At 39.0% G+C, this 18,802-nt stretch overlaps 1 protein-coding gene across 2 annotated transcripts in view; it reads left to right on the top strand.

Moving 5' to 3' along the window:
* The window catches only part of Cth (Cystathionine gamma-lyase), a 664,174-nt gene that overhangs the window by 105,735 nt on the left and 539,637 nt on the right, over positions 1-18,802 (top strand). For both annotated transcript variants that reach the window (XM_068225275.1, XM_067136552.2), the window contains one exon: positions 17,700-17,874. In XM_068225275.1, coding sequence (XP_068081376.1) covers positions 17,700-17,874 — 175 coding nt within the window. The remainder of the gene's footprint in view (positions 1-17,699; positions 17,875-18,802) is intronic.

Genomic DNA, 18,802 nt, shown 5'->3' with positions numbered 1-18,802 from the left:
CCATATCAACAACTTAATACATATGCAAGTTTTTATTACGTTTTTATTGCATTGAATAGGTGGTATTTAACTAAATTATAAGAATTTGTAACACAAGTAGATCTTCAATACGGACAAAAAATGAAATTTATAACCTGCAACATACCACTTAGTCGAGCAGCTCGTCTCATTTCTCCCAAGTTTTCCCAGCCCAAACTTTGCAACATTTTTGTAACACTACTCATTTGTCGGAAATCGCCCAGAACAAATCGAGCTGCTTTTCTTAGGATTTTTTTCAGTTCCCGAATCAAGTAATCCTGGTGAGGGTCCCATACACTGCAACCATACTCTAATTGGGGTCTCACCAGAGACAAATAGGCTCTCTCCTTTACATCCTGACTACAACCACAAAATACCGTCATAACCACGGGCAGAGAACTGCACCCTTTATTTACAATCATATTTATGTGATTACCCCAATGAAGACCTTTCCTTATATTAACGCCTAGGTACTTACAATGATCCCCAAAGGGAACTTTCACCCCATCAACACAGTAATTAAAACTGAGAGGACATTTCCTATTTGTGAAACTCACAACCTGACTTTTATCCTCATTTATCATCATACCATTGCCTACTGTCCATCACACAACATTATCAAGGTCATTTTGCAGTTGCTCACAATCTTGTAACTTATTTATTACTCTGTACAGAATAACATCATCTGCGAAAAGCCTTTTGTCCGATTCCACTTCTTACACATATCATTGATATATATAAGAAAACATAAAGGTCCAATAATACTACCTTGAGGAATTACCCTCTTAATTATTACAGGGACAGATAAAGCCTCACCTACTCTAATACTCTGAGTTCTATTTTCTAGAAACAGAGCCACCCATTCAGTCACTCTTTTGTCAAGTCTAATTGCACTCATTTTTGCCAGTAGTCTCCTATGATCTACCCTATCAAATACCTTAGACAGGTCAATCACGATACAGTCCAATTGACCTCCTGAATCCAGGATATCTGCTATATCTTGCTGGAATCCTACAAGTTGGGCTTCAGTGGAATAACCTTTCCTAAACCCAAACTGCCTTCTATCAAACCAGTTATTAATTTCGCAAACATGTCTTATATAATCAGAAAGAATGCTTTCCCAAAGCTTGCATACAATGCGGTTCCTACTCCGGATCATATTCTCCAGCAACTGGTCTCCCTCCCTGATTTTCCTTTTCGCCCTCACTTCACTCCACCCTGCACATCACTCCCTACTACTACTACTCTCACCACTACGGCCCACACTTCCTCGCCTTCTCAAATAATTACTACTACCACCGCCAGCCACTCTTCCCCTCTTATGTCAACGTCCTCCTTTGTCAATACCCCTCCTTGTTCCCAGCAATCCCCCGCTTCATCCATGGCTAACACCGGCACAACTCCTTCCACCTGTGACGACCAGACGACTGCCACTTCACCGGCCCGCCATCATCTCTTGTCACCGAGTTGTGTCGTCCGAGGTGTTGACCCTGCCATCCCCGAAGAGGCCATCATGCACGACCTTCATCTGGCTGGAATCAACGCCCGCCGGGTCTTTCGCATATACAACGATCGCGGTCCTACGTTCATGGTGCGCCTCCACCTCTCTAGTGAAGAAGCCGTCCATCAACTGGTCTCTTCTGGTGTTCACCTTCGTCGTCGGCACCATCGTGTAGAACATTCCCGTTCCCCGTCCCATTCGGCCAGTGCCTCTTCTCCTGTCTCCCCTCCTCGCCACCAATCTGCCCCGCCACCCACCCCCCCTCCGCCGCCGGTCTATTCTTTCCCTTTCCCACAACCGGTTCCTTTATCGCCATTCTCCATCCTGGACCTTCTCCGTCTCCTTTCCACTTCCATCTCTAACATCACCACCACTCTCTATTACCTCCTGTCCCAATACTACCAACCTTCTCCTTACTTCCCTCCCACCTCACACCCACATATCATTCCATCTACTCTTCTGCAACTGCTCTTATGTCCATATTCTATGTAATGCTTTCTATCTGTAATGCGCGCCCGAGATACGTTACTCTCAATAAATTTCTCCTCTCCTTTCCCTTTCGTGTTCGCGGGGGTTTGCCTGCACGGGGTTCTTTGGGGGGCTTCGCCCAGGGTCCCGGCTTGTTGTGATGGTGCCCTTACGCCAGATCCCTTAACTCTTTTCCTTTTCCGGTGTGTACGACACACACCTAAGTTTTAAGTTTCTACCTCTTCCATTTTTTTCCCCGCTCTACGGCCTAAGAGCTCCTTAGTAGAGCTGATGGCCCGCCCCTCCTTGCTTGAGGAGAGGAATGAAATAACTTGTTTAAGTTAAGTTAAGCTTACCTGCATACACCCAGCGTCAGTGGGTAGGGTCTGACACATCCCACTCTGATGAGTCTAGTGTCAGACCTAAGATGAAACACTGGTTAATAGAGCAAACGCCTGAAAAGCCTTACATCTGATATGTTTTTGACATGCTCTATTGGTGAAAAATATCTAATTGCCTCCACGGGAATTTAGAATTTTTTTCGTAGTGTACAAATTCTTCTTTCACCAGAATGAATACTCCCCCTCCTACCATTCCTATCCTATCTCTATGATACACCCTTCAGTACCGTGATAAAATTTCTGCATCCATTATATCATTTCTCAGCCATGATTCAACTCTTATTACAATATCTGGTAAGTATATATCTATTAAATTAAATTAATTTTATTCCTTTCTTTACAATACTTCTACAGTTGAGCACTAATATTTTTATGTCATCCCTACTTGATTTCCAGTTCCCTGTATGTACCTCCCTATAACCCTTCTAAACAACAATAAGCTTCCAAATAAGTTCATTTACCACAGCTTTAAAAAATCACCTGCTGAGTAGCTGCTTCTATAGTACAGATATTAGTCCCATTAGTCCCATGACGGCTCAAAAAACTCTTCTGGCGTTGTTGCAGCGTTCTATATTGTCAATACCAAGGTTGCTGAACTCTATCGTTTACCCAGTGACTTTTCTATCTACACTGCGGAAATTTTTGCTATTCGTCAAGCTCTCATGTACATTAAGCATCATTCTATACCTAACGCAGTTATTTATATGGATTCCCTCAGTGCAGTTCAGTCGCTCAAGTCATCTCATCTTTCTTTTAACTGGTATTTGTATCATGTTAAAAGTCTCATTTATACTTTGCATCAATCTGGGGTGGTTCTCACTTTTGTCTGGGTCCCTAGTCATATAGGTATCTATGGGAATGAACAGGCGGATTTATTCACTAAGCGAGCTGTTCGTGATGGCAAATCCCTACTTCAACTTGCAGTTCCTCTACCCGATTTTTATCCAGTTCTTAAACATTATACTTATGGTCAGTGGCAAGAAGATTGGACTAGATCAGCTTCTTATAAAGGTCGCTATTATTACAATATTCAGCCTTGTATTCCTTCCTATCCTTGGTATTTGAAGGGTAACTATTCTCACCGTCACATTACCAACATTATTCGTCTTCGCTTTAACCATGCTCTTACTCCTCTGTATAAACATCGTTTTAACCTCTCCCCCCACTCCTCCTGTCTATGTGGTACTCTGAGTGCTGATGTAAATCATTTATTATTCCAATGCCCTGTGTATGATTCTTTTCATCCGGCTTTTATTTCTCGTCTTCTCAGTCTTCAGAAAGCTCTCCCCACCAATGTCTCCTGCTTGCTTACCGATATGTCTCCTGCTCTAATACATGCTATCAATCAATATTTGGATGACTCTCATATTCATTTGTAAATTACTGTCTGTTTATTGTTTGCACCGTTACATACTCCTGCTTCCACTGTTTGTTTGCTTCTACGCACTTCCTTTGTTATGTTTCGCGTTACTTAAGATGTGTACATAGACCTGATGCTCAATTGTTCTTGAGACCTTCGTAGTGAAATTCATTGCGTGTGACCTTCGTAGTGGACTAATTGCGTGTGATTTTGCATTATCAGTGTAATATCACGATAATAAGTGTAGTGGCTGGGTGAAATAATAGAGCCCATAACCTCTCCGACAACAACAACAACAACAACAACAACAACCATTAGTCCCATCAGTTCATTTACCACAGCTTTAAAAAGTAACCTGCTGAGTAGCTGCTTCTATAGTACAGAAGAATACATGATGAAGTGCTGGTAATTATGCTATTATTAACTTGTAGATGTTCTTAATATCTAGCATATAGCCTTAAAATATGTTAATGTCACATTGATTATGTACGTATTATTAACACCACACTCACATATTTTTATTTTGTTTTGTAAATATTGGTTAAAAATTATGATATACTGTTCCAACATTGAGGTATTTGGTGTTTCTGTTTTTTGTTTCTTTTCCTTATTCTTCTTTTCTAAAATATTCATTATTGTGCACATATTATTGTCAGTATTAAGAAATCACTCGACAACTCCTATACTGTTGGCATATTTCAAAATATGTAATTGTACAGTATATGGAAGCTAAATGAATGAATGAATGAATGGTGTCATCATTTGATTGTTCCTAATTTGGCAATCTGTCAAAATCAGGGTTACTTTGTTGAAAGATTTCCCCACCAGGGACTGCAGCTGATCTATCCATCTGATTGGAACTTTTCCTCGCGATTGCTTGCCATTGAACTTTCCCTTCACCACAAGCTTCTCTAGGGTGCCTCGTATTCTGGCACTGTATCCAAAGTACCAGAGGTAAGCCTGGCTTATTTGCTCAAAAAGTCGTCATGATGCACGGATGTATTGGTACTGTGTTCGATCCAAGAAACAGGGAGAATGCTTTGGTAAACACACAACTAAAAGCTCTCTATTTTCCTCATCTATCTGTTTCCTTGCCCAGATCTGAGCTACCTACATAACAATGGGAAATATGATGGAGCAAGCCAGCTGCAGTTCTGTATTCTTTATAAGAGTCTTTCCATATCCTCTTGAGCTTTGCAGGGGCTGCCCTGGCTACAGCCATACTTTTTTTGATTTCATCTGAACATCCACCTGTATTAAAAATCATGGAGCCCAAGTAGAAAAATTTCTGAACAACCTCGAAACCAGCTGTCTTCCTCAGACTGGACTGGTGGGTTTCTGTTGGTCAAAAATCATCACCTTTTGTCTTCTATCAATTTCCAAGCCACATTGACAACTAGTCAACATCACCTTCTCTGTGAGAATCTTTAGTTCTTGTGCACTAGCAGCCAGGTTCAATATGTCATTAACACACCTTAGGTTGCAGATCTTCTTACCCCTATAACTCTACACCACCACCCAGCCCTAACGCACACAAAATATTTGCCTTGTGGACCATCAGAACAGGCTAGAGACTGCCAGGAACTGAATTCGTGCCTCTTAAACTTATGTAAGGAAGTAGAAAATGCATATACCCACAGTAAAAGATTAGGATCACAAGAATAAGGTTTATTAACATAACATGAAATTCAGATGAATATGCAAACAGCAAAAGAAGTAGAGGATACAGAGAAAAAGATACGTTTACAGACGTAAAAAGTATTGTACACGCAGTCATGTTTTTTCTCCAACCATCAACGAGGATGCAACAGAGGGGTTATGAAATGTATTTGCAATTGTGATCAAAATAGATCTTTCATGGAGAAATAAATTAACTCTGACCCAAAGCATTCTTTTCTCCAGAGTGAGAAGTTGAACACGTGTGAAAGAAACAAAACATTACTTTAAAAGCCACACAATCAAAGCATTCGGTAATGCTAGACTTGAACTCCAATTATACATTCAAAGACGTGAACACAACAATTATTTCCAAAGAGACAGCATCCCCAGATAAATAAAAAATACCAAGAAGTAGGCCCGGCAAAGAAAACAAAACAAAACAAAAAAAAAAACAAGGAGAGTGAGAGGTTGCCATAGTTACGAGATCAATAAATATTTCTAACAATTAAACAGATAAAACAGGAAGAAAAATCTATTAAAATAAACAAGTAATCGGGTGAGTAAAGCTGAGAGCAAACATAATAAAACTAATAATGTTGGTGTAAAAAATAACACCCATGAGATGCGGGAAAATAACATAAATCTTAACAGGCAATCCACACAAATGCATGCATGCACAGCGTAGAGACCAGACTGTGCAAGACCAATAATAGGTAGTGGTTGTCAAGACACGTTACAAGACAATCCCTACAGCATGGCAAGCAAAATCACAGGCTCGCGACCTTGATTCAAATACGCACATCATAACCCTAGATTGTTGCATAGTAGGCCAGGCTCATCCAGTTACAATTGTGAACGTCAAATAGTATGCACGCTACATGATGTATTCATATCACCTCGTCCAAGACGAACATGAAATGCATAGCATTAGGCGTTAAACAATATCAATACCAAACAAGCTCAACCAGTAGTAGACACGAAGAAAAATAATAAAAGGTCTCAAATCAAAACCACAGGCAAGCACCTCATTCACACAGATTGATGTTATCCTCCACCCTCATGTATGAATGAATATACAAAAAGCAGATGCACAAAACGAAAGACATATCAGGTCTGCAGCAAATGAATAATGAAAAGCCTGCAGAACAAGAATCTCAGAACACAGTGTCAGCATAACTATCACAAACCAAAAGTGATATAAATACCTTAAACCTCATAGGATAGAATCTGACGATTCTATATAATTATGAACATTGACTCTAGATAGAGAGTCGTGTAGGGCAAATGGTAAATCCATTTATAATACCATTAAAAATTTAGCATAATCATTTCATAGCACAACGCTTCCATCTTCTCAACACAAGTCATTGTTGACTCTCTCAGAGAGCAAAATGCAAAGAGTAGCAAGAGAGAAATGCTTCGTCAATCTCTGATGGCAAGAGGCACCATCTGTCTAATAGAAGCAAATTACATGTCACGTTTGGGAATATTACAGTTTTATATGTCCATGGAATGGTGCAACACAATGCAAACCTGGTGTGGCACACATTCCCACCACCCCTTGAAAATGAGTCCTTTTCTTGGTGATCAATCAAGAAGGGCTCATTTTACATAAGGGTTGAAACTTAAATCTACATGAGCGTGCATTGTTTATAACTAAGCTTACCGTTAATAATAACCTAAACATATGAAAATCCGAATATACATGTGACATAACAAATTTACATGTGTCTTGAGGGAATATAAAGGTGCGAGTGTCTTTTCACAAAACCCAACATAAATCCATAAAGACCAGTGTCATCTCCGGGTAAACATGTAGGGTCGTAATCTATTAACTCATACGAATCTAATAAGTCTAGACCAGTGTACTCTGATATTTTGTTTCCTCATTTCCTCATTCTCAGACATGGAATAGAGTTTGGTTCCTGTTGTTTGCTTTAACACGGCCTTTCTTTCGAAGGGAACATTTTTACCTGAAACAGAAAAAGTCTACATGTGTTTTTCTGTACAGCAAACTTATTCTATTTCAACTCAATAAAATCAAAATGGTATAATGTTTTGAAAGAAATAGACCAATGAAAAGTTATGAACTCCTTGAATAACATGGTTTCAATATGGACACATGTGCTCTGGATAGAACACAACTAGTGATGTCTTCTAATTTAACCATGACTGGTCCCAGAAATTCAATGATCTTCTTAGGTTCAGACCATTTTCGACATAGCTTTCTGCTGATGTGATCCGTAGCTGACGGGAAATCCCAAATCTCCAACTTGGAAAGGTACATGTTTTCTACCCTTGTTGTATCTTTGTGCCACTCTGTCTGTGGCTTTGATCAGGTGTCCGTAAGCTATTTTCCATTTTTCCTTGCCATCCAAGTGACGGGAAGGTCCAGAAAGATGTCCAATATTCCATTTCAGTGCATGCGGGTCGTACAGGACTCTGCCCAAGAACAGTTCAGCAGGAGTGAATCGGCTGGACTCGTGGATTGCTGTGTTGAACCCAAGGCTAAAAAATGATAGGTAGGGATCGCAACGGGATTGATTATTATGGTGAAAAACAGACAGACATGTTTTAAGATTACGGTGAAATCTTTCGACCAGATTCAGCTGGGTATGATGAGGGCTGAGACGGACGTGTTTAATTTCCCAATAAAAGCACATATTTTGGAAAATAGCACAAGTAAAAACAGAAGAGTTGTCAAATATTAACATCTTAGGTGGACCAAAGATGCCAAACACATGTTTTTTTTTTTTTGTTTTTTTTTTGCTATGGGCTTTACGTCGCTCCGACACAGACAGGTCTTATGGCGACGATGGGATAGGGAAGGCCTAGGAGTTGGAAGGAAGCGGCCGTGGCCTTAATTAAGGTACAGCCCCAGCATTTGCCTGGTGTGAAAATGGGAAACCACGGAAAACCATCTTCAGGGCTGCCGATAGTGGGATTCGAACCTACTATCTCCCGGATGCAAGCTCACAGCCGCGCGCCTCTACGCGCACGGCCAACTCGCCCGGTAAACACATGTTTTGTTAACACATTTATTGTGATGTTGGAATTAACCTTGCTAACAGGAAACAACCAAACAAACTTGGAGAAGCCGAGATTTTGTTAACGATCCAAAAAATTGATGAACAACTTTTCTCTGGGAGAACTGGCAACATCAGTGGAATGAAGGCGGACCGGTCTATTTTGAATGGGCTTACATTTTTGACAAACGTCGCATGTTTTGACATATTTGAAGACTTCCCCTTTAAATTTGGCCAATAGTAGACCTGAGCAATTTTATGGAAGGGTTTTAGTTGTCGAAGATGAGCACCCAAATGAGAATCATGATGATAATTTAAAATCATAGGCCTTAGGTCCTGGGGAATGAATATTTTGGAAGTCTTGTTGCAAGGACTCTTATCACATAGCAGACCTTTCTTCATCTCGAAGGACTCCACACCTTGTTCTTTTCTAGAATGTCTGTCTATTAAATGGATACATTCACCATCCTTCTTTTGGAATTCAGACAGATCAATGAAGCTAAAAGGGTAATGTTGAAGAATACAGACAAGTAGATGAGTATTGGGACTACATCCGATGTCACAATCAGGTGTTTCTACACCTTCAAACATGTGCGATAAACAATCAGCATCAATGTAGCCTTTTCCCCTTACATGCACAACAGTAAAATTGTAGGATGATAATCGAAGAATCCAATGAGCTGTCCTCCCTAACCTTTTGATGTTAGCGCTCATCCAGGATAGCACTTGATTGTCGGTGTGGACCCAAAAATGCCAATGTTCAAGATATGAGTGAAATTTTTAATGCCAAGGACTATAGCTAAACATTCCTTTTCATATGTGGAATACTTGACTTCAGAGTCAAGCAATCTCTTACTGAAGTATGCGATAGGGGCCAGACTGTTATCTTCAAGTTTTTGATTTAACACAGCAGAGACGGTGATATAACTGGCATCACACTGAAGAACAAAGCCGCCGTTGAAGTCAGGACTGTGCAACACAGGAGCTTGACAGAGAGCATCTTTTAGCTTACAGAAGGCACATTCTGGAGCGTCACCCCAGAAGAAATTAATGTTTTTTCTTTTTTAACAAGTTCAAAGGAGCAGAAATATCAGAAATATTGGAGATGAATCTACTGTAGAATCCTACCATGCCAAGAAATCTGCAGACACCTTGGAGATTTTCAGGCCTGGGAAATTCACGGATACACTTTACCCTCTCAGGCTTAATGGAGATGCCAGAGCTGGAGACAATGTGCCCTAAAAACTTGATCCGCCTAGAGCATAAGGATAACTTCTCAGGACTGACAGTGAACCCATGTCTCTTCAACCTAGTGAAAAATTCACAAAGATATGTGATGTGCTCCTCGAATGTATCAGACAAAATTATGTTGTCCAAATATGCGAATAGGCAGGAGAACTTTAGTTTTCCAAAAACCGAGTTGAGTATGCGACTCAGCGCTTGATCACCTACCGAAATGCCCACGGGTACCTTATTAAATTGCTATAAGCCAAAAGGCGTGGCAAAAGATGTAAATTCGCGGCAAGTAGGATCGAGGGGTATTTGGATGAAATCGATAAATAACCCGGTGGCTAACATGAAATCAGAACCTAGGATTAGAGGAACAGTCAACTGTGGAACAATGTCACTGATGTAACAGCCCACCATTGGTGCCTGGAAACCATATAAATCGCAAAATTTAGGACTTCCTTCTGCATCGCCCTGGGCCAAGGTTCTTTCTGGTTTGCGCTTGGTATACACCCTACTTGATACTGGGTCCTGCAGTTCTTTTGTAAATCAGTCTTTGGTAGAGGGGATGATTTTAAAAGATCTTCGAGAATGCGATTGTTCTGCAACTTACATATCTGCTAATGGTCATTGCATACACCCCATAAAGTGTGTCAGAATTTACATGAAGATTTTCATGAAAATTCATAATTTCTCCTGGGATTGGTATTTTAATGTCACAGACGTATAAAACTGTAATATTCACGAACGCGGTATGTAATTCATTTCTATTAGACAAATGGCGCCTCTTGCTATCAGAGATTGACAAAGCATTTCTCTCTTGCTACTCTTTGCCTTTTGCTCTCTGAGAGAGTCAACAATGACTTGTGTTGAGAAGATGGAAGCATTGAGCCATCTAATTTTGAAGTTACGACCAGTTTGACCTATGTAAGAAGAGTTGCAGTTGTTGCATTTAAAACAGTTTACTCCAAAATTAGATACTTTGACCATGTTAATGCAATAAAATACAACAGATTTTCAGCAGTGGGAAAACATATGCATGACACAACACATATTTTCACTACAATAGACCAGGATATCAAAATTCTTAGCACTCTAAATAAAGGCCCTCTCTTAGACATTACTGAAAACTGTTTTATACACCTTGACCAGTTTTTCAATCCAAACCTTAACCTGAATGATATTTCTGAGAAGCCTAATGCCCTTTTTGATTTTCTCATCTCCATTTTAACTAACCTCAAGTTAAGAAGTAAGCAATCAATCTTTCACAATTTACACAATACCCTCTCATGCTATTTGCCCATTCCAAAACGCCCCCAAGTTCCTCCTTAGATATTCCCCCCCCCCCCTTTTTTCCCTCCTACCATCTAATAAGCGCTCATTATTCCCCCCCGCCATTGTTGGATGCGCTGGCCATTGTTGGATGCGCTTGAGAACGGTTGGCTGTTGAGAGAGCTCTTGCATTATTGTAGTGATAAAGTAGTGAAAACCTATTGAAATAGCTTAATTTTGTGTATATCTGATTCATTTAGTGCTGTTTATATAGTGGTGTTTAGTGCTTGTTGGTAGAAATTGGGAGTAGTGATATTTATTTAAATTTTGTAACAAGTAATTCAGTTGGTCTTCAGTAAATTACGTTTTCTAGGTTAAGTAGGCTAGCTAGGTGTACCTTGTTTCAAATTTAGGTTTAGGAAATACTTTAGGTAATAATATTAACTTTAAAAATATTTGTAAATATCGGTAGGTTCGTTGGTTATACTTACAAAGGCAGATTATCATAAGGAATAGTACCGTAACTTCTGCAGCAACTTCTCCGGTATTTCGTACAGATATCCGTTCAAACTATCGCGAAGGTAATAATTTACTACATTAAAAAACACGATACGCCTGTAAACTTCTATTTAAAAAGAAGTTAAAGAGATTACAGGTAATAGTTAACAGTCGTTGTATTGTTATTGATTATTGTCGCTCCTCATATTCAAATATTGCATTGTTGGCTACAGTCGTGAACAAAGGGTGTAGTGTAGTCAAGTAAATATAAATAAAAATCAGCTGACCTCGTATTCCATTCATTTGTACTTCTGAGTACCGGTAGGTAGTTAAAGTATCCGTAATTTATATTTCGCTCCCTCGATCTTTCAGTATTTATGAGCGGTTAGCTAATAATAATAAAGTTCATATATCCCAGTAATTGCAGTTCAAGTCCCTGGAGGAGGAGTAGTAGTAGTAGTAGTAGTAGTTTTGATAGAAATATTTGAGAAATTGTAGACAACCTTGTATTTTTCAGTAGGCCTAATTAAGGACACTTTTGTTTTTCTCCGTCCCGTGGAGTAGGGAAAATAATAGTAATCCACCAGCTGTAATAATCACATAACCATATTTCAGTAGAATTGTAGTGAAGATAAGGTATAATATATTAGATAGTATCTTGCCAGTTATATTCGTGTTTTTCTTCGTGTACGGCAATCCTTTTGATACTTAAGCATTTAACCAAACACAGTGTAGTGTAGTGTAGATACATTGTAGTATAGATACAGTACATTTAGATAGTGCCGTATCTTGCGTGCTATATTCGTGTGTTATCTTTCATGTATATCTATTAGACCGTAATACTAATAATAATTTGTCTAAGCATTTAGCTTCGTTGGTAATCTTTGAGTACAGTAGTTCTTGCAAATTTCATTTCTGTTGTGCTTAGTAGTGACATACGGTACGGTACCGGTATCGTAATTAGGATAAGTCTGAAAGTAGTTTAAAAATTACTGTAGTGTACTGTACAGTAGTATACGAGTAATATCCTATTAGAATTTAGTGTGCTTATTTTATTATTGTAAAATATTTGTGTAGTACTGGTGTGGTAGAGGTATCCGTAGAAACTCTTACTAAAATATTGTTGAAATTAGGATAGGCTTAATTGCAGTTTGGAATTGTGTAGTTCTTGTGTATTACTTTCGATATTCAGTAATTAACAGCAGCTTTTATCCTGTTAGGGGTTGTAGATTAAAAATTTAAAAAAATAATAATAGAGCACTAAGTAGTATTGTAGTGTAGTCGTATATTAATTACCTTATTGTTGTGTACTATCCCAGACAATATATCCCTATGTTCATTTATTTTTTTGCAAATAAGTTATTTTATTTTTTTAATTTAAAATTTCCCCCCCGTAAAGAATGGCTAAGGAGCGCGAGTGTACTTATTGTGGGTGTGGTGAGGCATTGAGGGGTATGAGGGAGGAGTTGGAAAGTTTGAGGGAGATAATTAGGATTCTCACAGAAGACGGGAAGGAAGATAGGACTCCCTCAAACAATGTACAGGTTACAGTAGGTGTACAAGAGGGAGGGGAAGGAAAGGGAGGAGTTGTAGAAGACAGGTGGTCTAATGTTCTAAGGGGAAGGAGATTGCAGGCCAAGGGCTCTATTCAGGAACAGAATTCAGGACAGGTGTCTGTGCGAAATCGGTACGAGTCACTCCAGGTAGAACAACAGAGGGAAGATGAGGGACAGGGAACTGTTGCTGAGATGCGTGGAAGTAGGAGGAAGGGAAAAGGTAGGAAAGGGAAATGTAGAGTAGAGGATAGGAAAAGACAGGTGGAACGGGGTCATGGGAAGGAGAAAAGGGAGGAGGAAGTAGCTTCTGCAGCTATCAGGAAAGATAGGGCTGACCAGGAGGGGAGGGGATCAAATGAGGTGGGTAGGGTTGAGGCTCTGGTCATGGGGGATTCCATCGTTAGACACGTGGGGAAAGTGTGTGGAGGAAAGGGAACCAGGGTAGAATGTTATCCAGGAATTAGGTTGAGGCAGATGTTGAGGAAAGTAGAAGAGAGGGAGGAGGGGAAGGAGAAGGTGGTAGTGTTTCACGTTGGTACCAACAACGTAAGGCAAGCTGATATAAGTACCAACATAGTTGGAGATGTGTGGGATCTGGTAAATGCAGCACGGGTGAAGTTTAAGAAAGCGGAGATTGTTATTAGTGGAATACTGTGTAGGAGGGATACTGACTGGAGGGTGATTGGGGATTTAAATGAGACTATGGAGTGGGTATGTGGGAAACTGGGAGTGAAATTTCTAGATCCTAATGGGTGGGTAGGAGAAAGGGATCTGCGCTCGGATGGCCTTCATTTAAACCGCAGTGGTACGTATAAGTTAGGAAATTTGTTTGGAAGGGTAATAGGGAGGTACATTCAGGGAAACGGGATGGCCTAGGGAGCGGTGATAAGGGAACAGGGAACTGGAAATCAAGTAGGGATGACATAAAATTGTTAGTGTTGAACTGTAGAAGTATTGTAAAGAAAGGAATAGAATTAAGTAATTTAATAGATATATATTTACCAGATATTGTAATAGGAGTTGAATCATGGCTGAGAAATGATATAATGGATGCAGAAATTTTCTCACGGCACTGGAGTGTGTATCGTAGAGATAGGATAGGAAAGGTGGGAGGGGGAGTTTTCATTCTGGTGAAAGAAGAATTTGTAAGCTACGAAAAAGTTAAAGATGAGACACATGAAATTCTAGGTGTAAGGCTCATTTCTAAAGATAATAGGCAACTTGATATATTTGGAGTGTACAGATCGGGAAAGGGTAGCACTGATGCGGATTCGGAATTATTTGATAGGATAGTCAGCTATGTGGGAAACGACATGGAAAGAAATGTGATTGTAGCGGGAGATCTGAATTTGCCAGATGTCAATTGGGAAGGAAATGCGAACGACAGGAAGCATGACCAACAAATGGCAAATAAGTTAATATGGGAAGGACAGCTGATTCAGAAAGTGATGGAACCAACCAGAGGGAAAAATATTTTGGATGTGGTGCTGATAAAACCCGATGAGCTCTATAGGGAAACTGAAGTAATAGATGGTATTAGTGATCATGAAGCTGTTTTTGTGGTAGTTAAAAATAAATGTGATAGAAAGGAAGGTCTTAAAAGTAGGACTGTTAGGCAGTACCATATGGCTGATAAAGCAGGTATGAGGCAGTTTCTAAAAAGTAACTATGATCGGTGGAAAACTGTAAATAAAAATGTAAACAGACTCTGGGATAGGTTTAAAGAAATTGTTGAGGAATGCGAAAACAGGTTTGTACCTTTAAGGGTGGTAAGGAATGGTAAAGACCCACCTTATTATAATAGAGAAATAAAGAGACTAAGAAGGAGGTGCAGACTGGAAAGAAATAGAGTTAGAAATGGCTGTGGAAGTAAGGAGAAATTGAAGGAACTTACTAGAAAATTGAATCTAGCAAAGAAGGCAGCTAAGGATAACATGATGGCAAGCATAATTGGCAGTCATACAAATTTTAGTGAAAAATGGAAGGGTATGTACAGGTATTTTAAGGCAGAAACAGGTTCCAAGAAGGACATTCCAGGAATAATTAATGAACAAGGGGAGTGTGTATGTGAGGATCTTCAAAAGGCAGAAGTATTCAGTCAGCAGTATGTAAAGATTGTTGGTTACAAGGATAATGTCGAGATAGAGGAAGAGACTAAGGCCAAAGAAGTAATAAAATTTACGTATGATAACAATGACATTTACAATAAGATACAAAAGTTGAAAACTAGAAAAGCGGCTGGAATTGATCAGATTTCTGGGGATATACTAAAGACAATGGGTTGGGATATAGTACCATATCTGAAGTACTTATTTGATTATTGTTTGGCCGAAGGAGCTATACCAGATGAATGGAGAGTTGCTATAGTAGCCCCTGTGTATAAAGGAAAGGGTGATAGACATAAAGCTGAAAATTACAGGCCAGTAAGTTTGACATGCATTGTATGTAAGCTTTGGGAAGGCATTCTTTCTGATTATATTAGACATGTTTGTGAAATTAATAACTGGTTCGATAGAAGGCAATTCGGTTTTAGGAAAGGTTATTCCACTGAAGCTCAACTTGTAGGATTCCAGCAAGATATAGCAGATATCTTGGATTCTGGAGGTCAAATGGACTGTATCGCGATTGACATGTCTAAAGCATTTGATAGGGTGGATCACGGGAGACTACTGGCAAAAATGAGTGCAATTGGACTAGACAAAAGAGTGACTGAATGGGTTGCTATATTTCTAGAAAATAGATCTCAGAGAGTTAGAGTAGGTGAAGCTTTGTCTGACCCTGTAATAGTTGAGAGGGGAGTTCCTCAGGGCAGTGTTATCGGACCTTTATGTTTTCTTATATATATAAATGATATGAGTAAAGGAGTGGAATCGGAGGTAAGGCTTTTTGCGGATGATGTTATTCTCTATAGAGTGATAAATAAGTTACAAGATTGTGAGCAACTGCAACGTGACCTCGAAAATATTGTGAGATGGACAGCAGGCAATGGTATGTTGATAAACGGGGCTAAAAGTCAGGTTGTGAGTTTTACAAATAGGAAAAGTCCTCTCAGTTTTAATTACTGCGTTGATGGGGTGAAAGTTCCTTTTGGGGATCATTGTAAGTATCTAGGTGTTAATATAAGGAAAGATCTTCACTGGGGTAATCACATAAATGGGATTGTAAATAAAGGGTACCGATCTCTGCACATGGTTATGAGGGTGTTTAGGGGTTGTAGTAAGGATGTAAAGGAGAGTGCATATAAGTCTCTGGTAAGACCCCAACTAGAGTATGGTTCCAGTGTATGGGACCCTCACCAGGATTACCTGATTCAAGAACTGGAAAAAATCCAAAGAAAAGCAGCTCGATTTGTTCTGGGTGATTTCCGACAAAAGAGTAGCGTTACAAAAATGTTGCAATGTTTGGGTTGGGAAGAATTGAGAGAAAGAAGAAGAGCTGCTCGACTAAGTGGTATGTTCCGAGCTGTCAGCGGAGAGATGGCGTGGAATGACATTAGTAGACGAATAAGTTTGAATGGCGTCTATAAAAGTAGGAAAGATCACAATATGAAGATAAAGTTGGAATTCAAGAGGACAAACTGGGGCAAATATTCATTTATAGGAAGGGGAGTTAGGGATTGGAATAACTTACCAAGGGAGATGTTCAATAAATTTCCAATTTCTTTGAAATCATTTCGGAAAATGCTAGGAAAGCAACAGATAGGGAATCTGCCACCTGGGCGACTGCCCTAAATGCAGATCAGTATTGATTGATTGATTGATTTTAAACCCTTTTCTCTATTTATCGTCTCCCATACATTTATGAATCACCCCGGGACACTGTTCGAGATGAGTCTCACATTGTAATTCTTTTAAATTTTCTTCCTATTTTTCAAATATTTTTATTTTGTTTTATTCTTTTTTAATGATTCAAATTCTTTTTAATATTCATATATCCACTTTGAATTGTTGAAATTAAGACCTACACTGTATTCCTTAGACTTCAATTATATCACTTTCCACTCTTCGGCCAAAAAAAAACAAATAACTACAAGACCTTGCCTAGCAACAACTATGCATATCACAAGTTCAATTTCATAACGAGTTATCCTTCAAGTTTTCATCTTAGAACAAGTCCTAGAATTCATTATTGACCTTTAATACAATGTCTTCATATGTGAATGCAGCTCAACAAGATTGTGCAAGACCTGGAATTGTTTCGGCACAAAATAGTGTTGTTCTTTTTACGGTACTCTTTTTGACTTTAATCATTGTGTTATGTGTTTTTTAGAACTTTATGATTTAATTTTTGCTCTGCTTTGCTAATTGGCTGATGATGACACTTCAAATGTGTTGAAATCAGTCCCAAATGAAGAGGTTGTAACTTCTATGTGGTTCAACTTAATAACAAGAGTATTGAAAAGGTGGATCCTTCCTTCTATTTAATATTACATATTTCTCTATTCAATACGAAACAATCATGAAATTTTTAACTTTAAAAGCAAATAACCTACTTCTTCACTGCTGTCTGTTGTACCAGTACAGTATGTATTCCTATGAAACAGCTTAATTTTTCTAATATTTATTTTGGATTCAAACAAGCATGTAAGTGTATACCTATATATTGCAAGTGGAAAACAGCCTTCTAAAATCATATGTGGAATTTTGTTGTTTCTTGTTTGATTCCCATGTCTGTTGGTATGGCAACACTGACATTGATAATGTTGTCTCTTAGGACTACCTTCCCACCCACAACACCAACTAGCAAAATCTCAGAGCTATGGACACAGTGGAATGCTGTCCTTTTATATCAAGGGTGGCCTGGAAGAATCACAGAAGTTCCTTAGTTCATTGAAGGTGTTCACTCTGGGTGCCAGCCTAGGTGGTTTTCAAAGTCTTGCTATGCTGTCGTAAGTCTGATTTTATTTATAACTAGCTGTAGTACCTGGCTCTGCTCTAATAATTTTTTTAATATTTCATTTTCATTTTAAGATTTACCTGTTTGAAGTGAATTTTTGTAGACTTCTTTATTGTGATGTTGATCAATATTTTACAAACTCTTTTGCAGATTTAGAGTTATTGTTATGTGTTTAATTCTTTTCTTTTTAGTTTGAGTATTTAGTTTTGTGTTAAACTTTGTCTATGTGGCAGCCCATATGTCTGGGAAGTAGATGATCCTTTCAAATAAATAATAAAAGTAAGCTGTAACTGTATGTATTTACACATTGCATACAGATAGATGTGCATGATTCCAGTTGTCGCTGGGACTGTCACCAATCAGCCTAGCAACCCCAAAACTGGATTCAACACTCATTTCGGACATTTACTTTTTCACACCTTGTGTGTCACAATTCATCTCAGCAACCCTGAAAACTATGGATTTGATAATAATAACTTATCGGTCATTTTCACATTTCACCCCCTCCCCTAAGGATGGTAGGAGTGTCTTGCCTCCACAGTACTTTTTTCCAGATAGTAAGTCATATCTGTACCAAGTTTGGTCGAGAGCTATGCTGGAACATACCTACATCCATAATCCTGGCTATTTTGGACATTCTTTTTCATCTCTTCTAAACCACCACATTGACAGGAATTGAACTTGGGCTTAAGTGGCAGCCAGAGTGTCACTATTCATTTCATCAACCCAGAAAACTATGGATTAGACAGATTATTTTGCATACCAGCCCTTCCCCTAAGGGTTTTAGGAGTGTCTCTCTCTGCCCCCCTCCCCACCAACACTTTTTTTTTTCCAGATAGTAATTCATATATGTACCAAGTTTGGAACATACACATATACTGTATGTCCATAATCTTGGTCATTTTCTCTTTCACCCCTTT

The sequence above is a fragment of the Anabrus simplex genome, chromosome 1 (genome assembly GCF_040414725.1).
Source record: "Anabrus simplex isolate iqAnaSimp1 chromosome 1, ASM4041472v1, whole genome shotgun sequence".
NCBI lineage: Eukaryota > Metazoa > Arthropoda > Insecta > Orthoptera > Tettigoniidae > Anabrus > Anabrus simplex.
This window is presented reverse-complemented; position numbering and strand designations above follow the sequence as displayed.